Source organism: Phaethon lepturus, unplaced genomic scaffold (assembly GCF_000687285.1).
Source record: "Phaethon lepturus isolate BGI_N335 unplaced genomic scaffold, ASM68728v1 scaffold33947, whole genome shotgun sequence".
NCBI lineage: Eukaryota > Metazoa > Chordata > Aves > Phaethontiformes > Phaethontidae > Phaethon > Phaethon lepturus.
The window spans coordinates 437-1,292 of record NW_010550350.1 but is presented as its reverse complement, the minus strand read 5'-3'; the positions used below and the strand labels follow the sequence as shown (position 1 = coordinate 1,292).

Genomic DNA, 856 nt, shown 5'->3' with positions numbered 1-856 from the left:
CAGGACCAGTGCTTCTCCTTACGGGTGGGCTGGGGAGATGCTGGCTCGAGCCGCGCGTATGTCATCAGCAGCCCTGGGGCAACTGCCAGAGGCCGGACAGCGCTGTCTGCGCTGGGCTCTCGCGGTGCCTTGTGACATGCACCGGCAGCGCTGCCTGGGAGAGGCGGGGGGGGTGGCCTGGGGGCTCCGGTGTACAGCCCTGCGTGACGGTGGCCGTTTCTCCTCCCGCAGTGCACGTAGAGCCCGGCACGTGCGAAGTCATTGCAGCTCACAGGTGCTGCAATAAGAACAAGATCGAGGAGCGCTCTCAGACGGTGAAATGCTCCTGCTTCCCGGGGCAGGTCGCAGGGACAACGCGGGCGGCTCCCTCCTGCGTGGATGGTAAGTGCCCCGCTGGGTACCGTGAACCCCCCGACTGTGTCTTCCCCATCGGTCAGGCTGGTGCAGAGTTTCTGTGCCCCCAGGATTAACAGAGGAGACTTGCCCAGGGGCTCCTGCAGCAGAGCAGAGGGGGAGAGGGAGTGTTTTGGGGACGCTCTCCACTGGGGTGGCTGCATTACCCCACCCTGTGCAGCCCCGGGCTGTGTGCCGTGCGTGGGTTCTGGTGCTCCAGCAGTTCAAGCTCCTCCAGCGCGTCACTGTGCTGGAGCCCGGTGCTGCAGCGTTGATCCCTGCGCGTCTGCTCGCTGCGCTGCTGCAGCCGGAGGCAGGGACAGGACTCCAGCCATGCAGCACCATCGCCTGCGAGGAGTACTAAGCAAAGCTCCAGCCATGTATATTTTATCGAATGGCATCACGTGGCGTTGCGGAAGAGCTGGCCGGAGCAGCTGCAGCGGCTGCCAGCATGGGTCCGGTT

At 64.8% G+C, this 856-nt stretch overlaps 1 protein-coding gene across 1 annotated transcript in view; it reads left to right on the top strand.

The window, feature by feature from the left end:
- Positions 1-231: 231 nt before the first annotated feature.
- Positions 232-856, top strand: part of LOC104623449 (protein FAM19A2-like) — a gene marked incomplete at both ends in the record, with an annotated part of 978 nt that continues 353 nt past the window's right edge. Inside the window, one exon of the mRNA XM_010290540.1 lies at positions 232-381. Coding sequence (XP_010288842.1) covers positions 232-381 — 150 coding nt within the window. The remainder of the gene's footprint in view (positions 382-856) is intronic.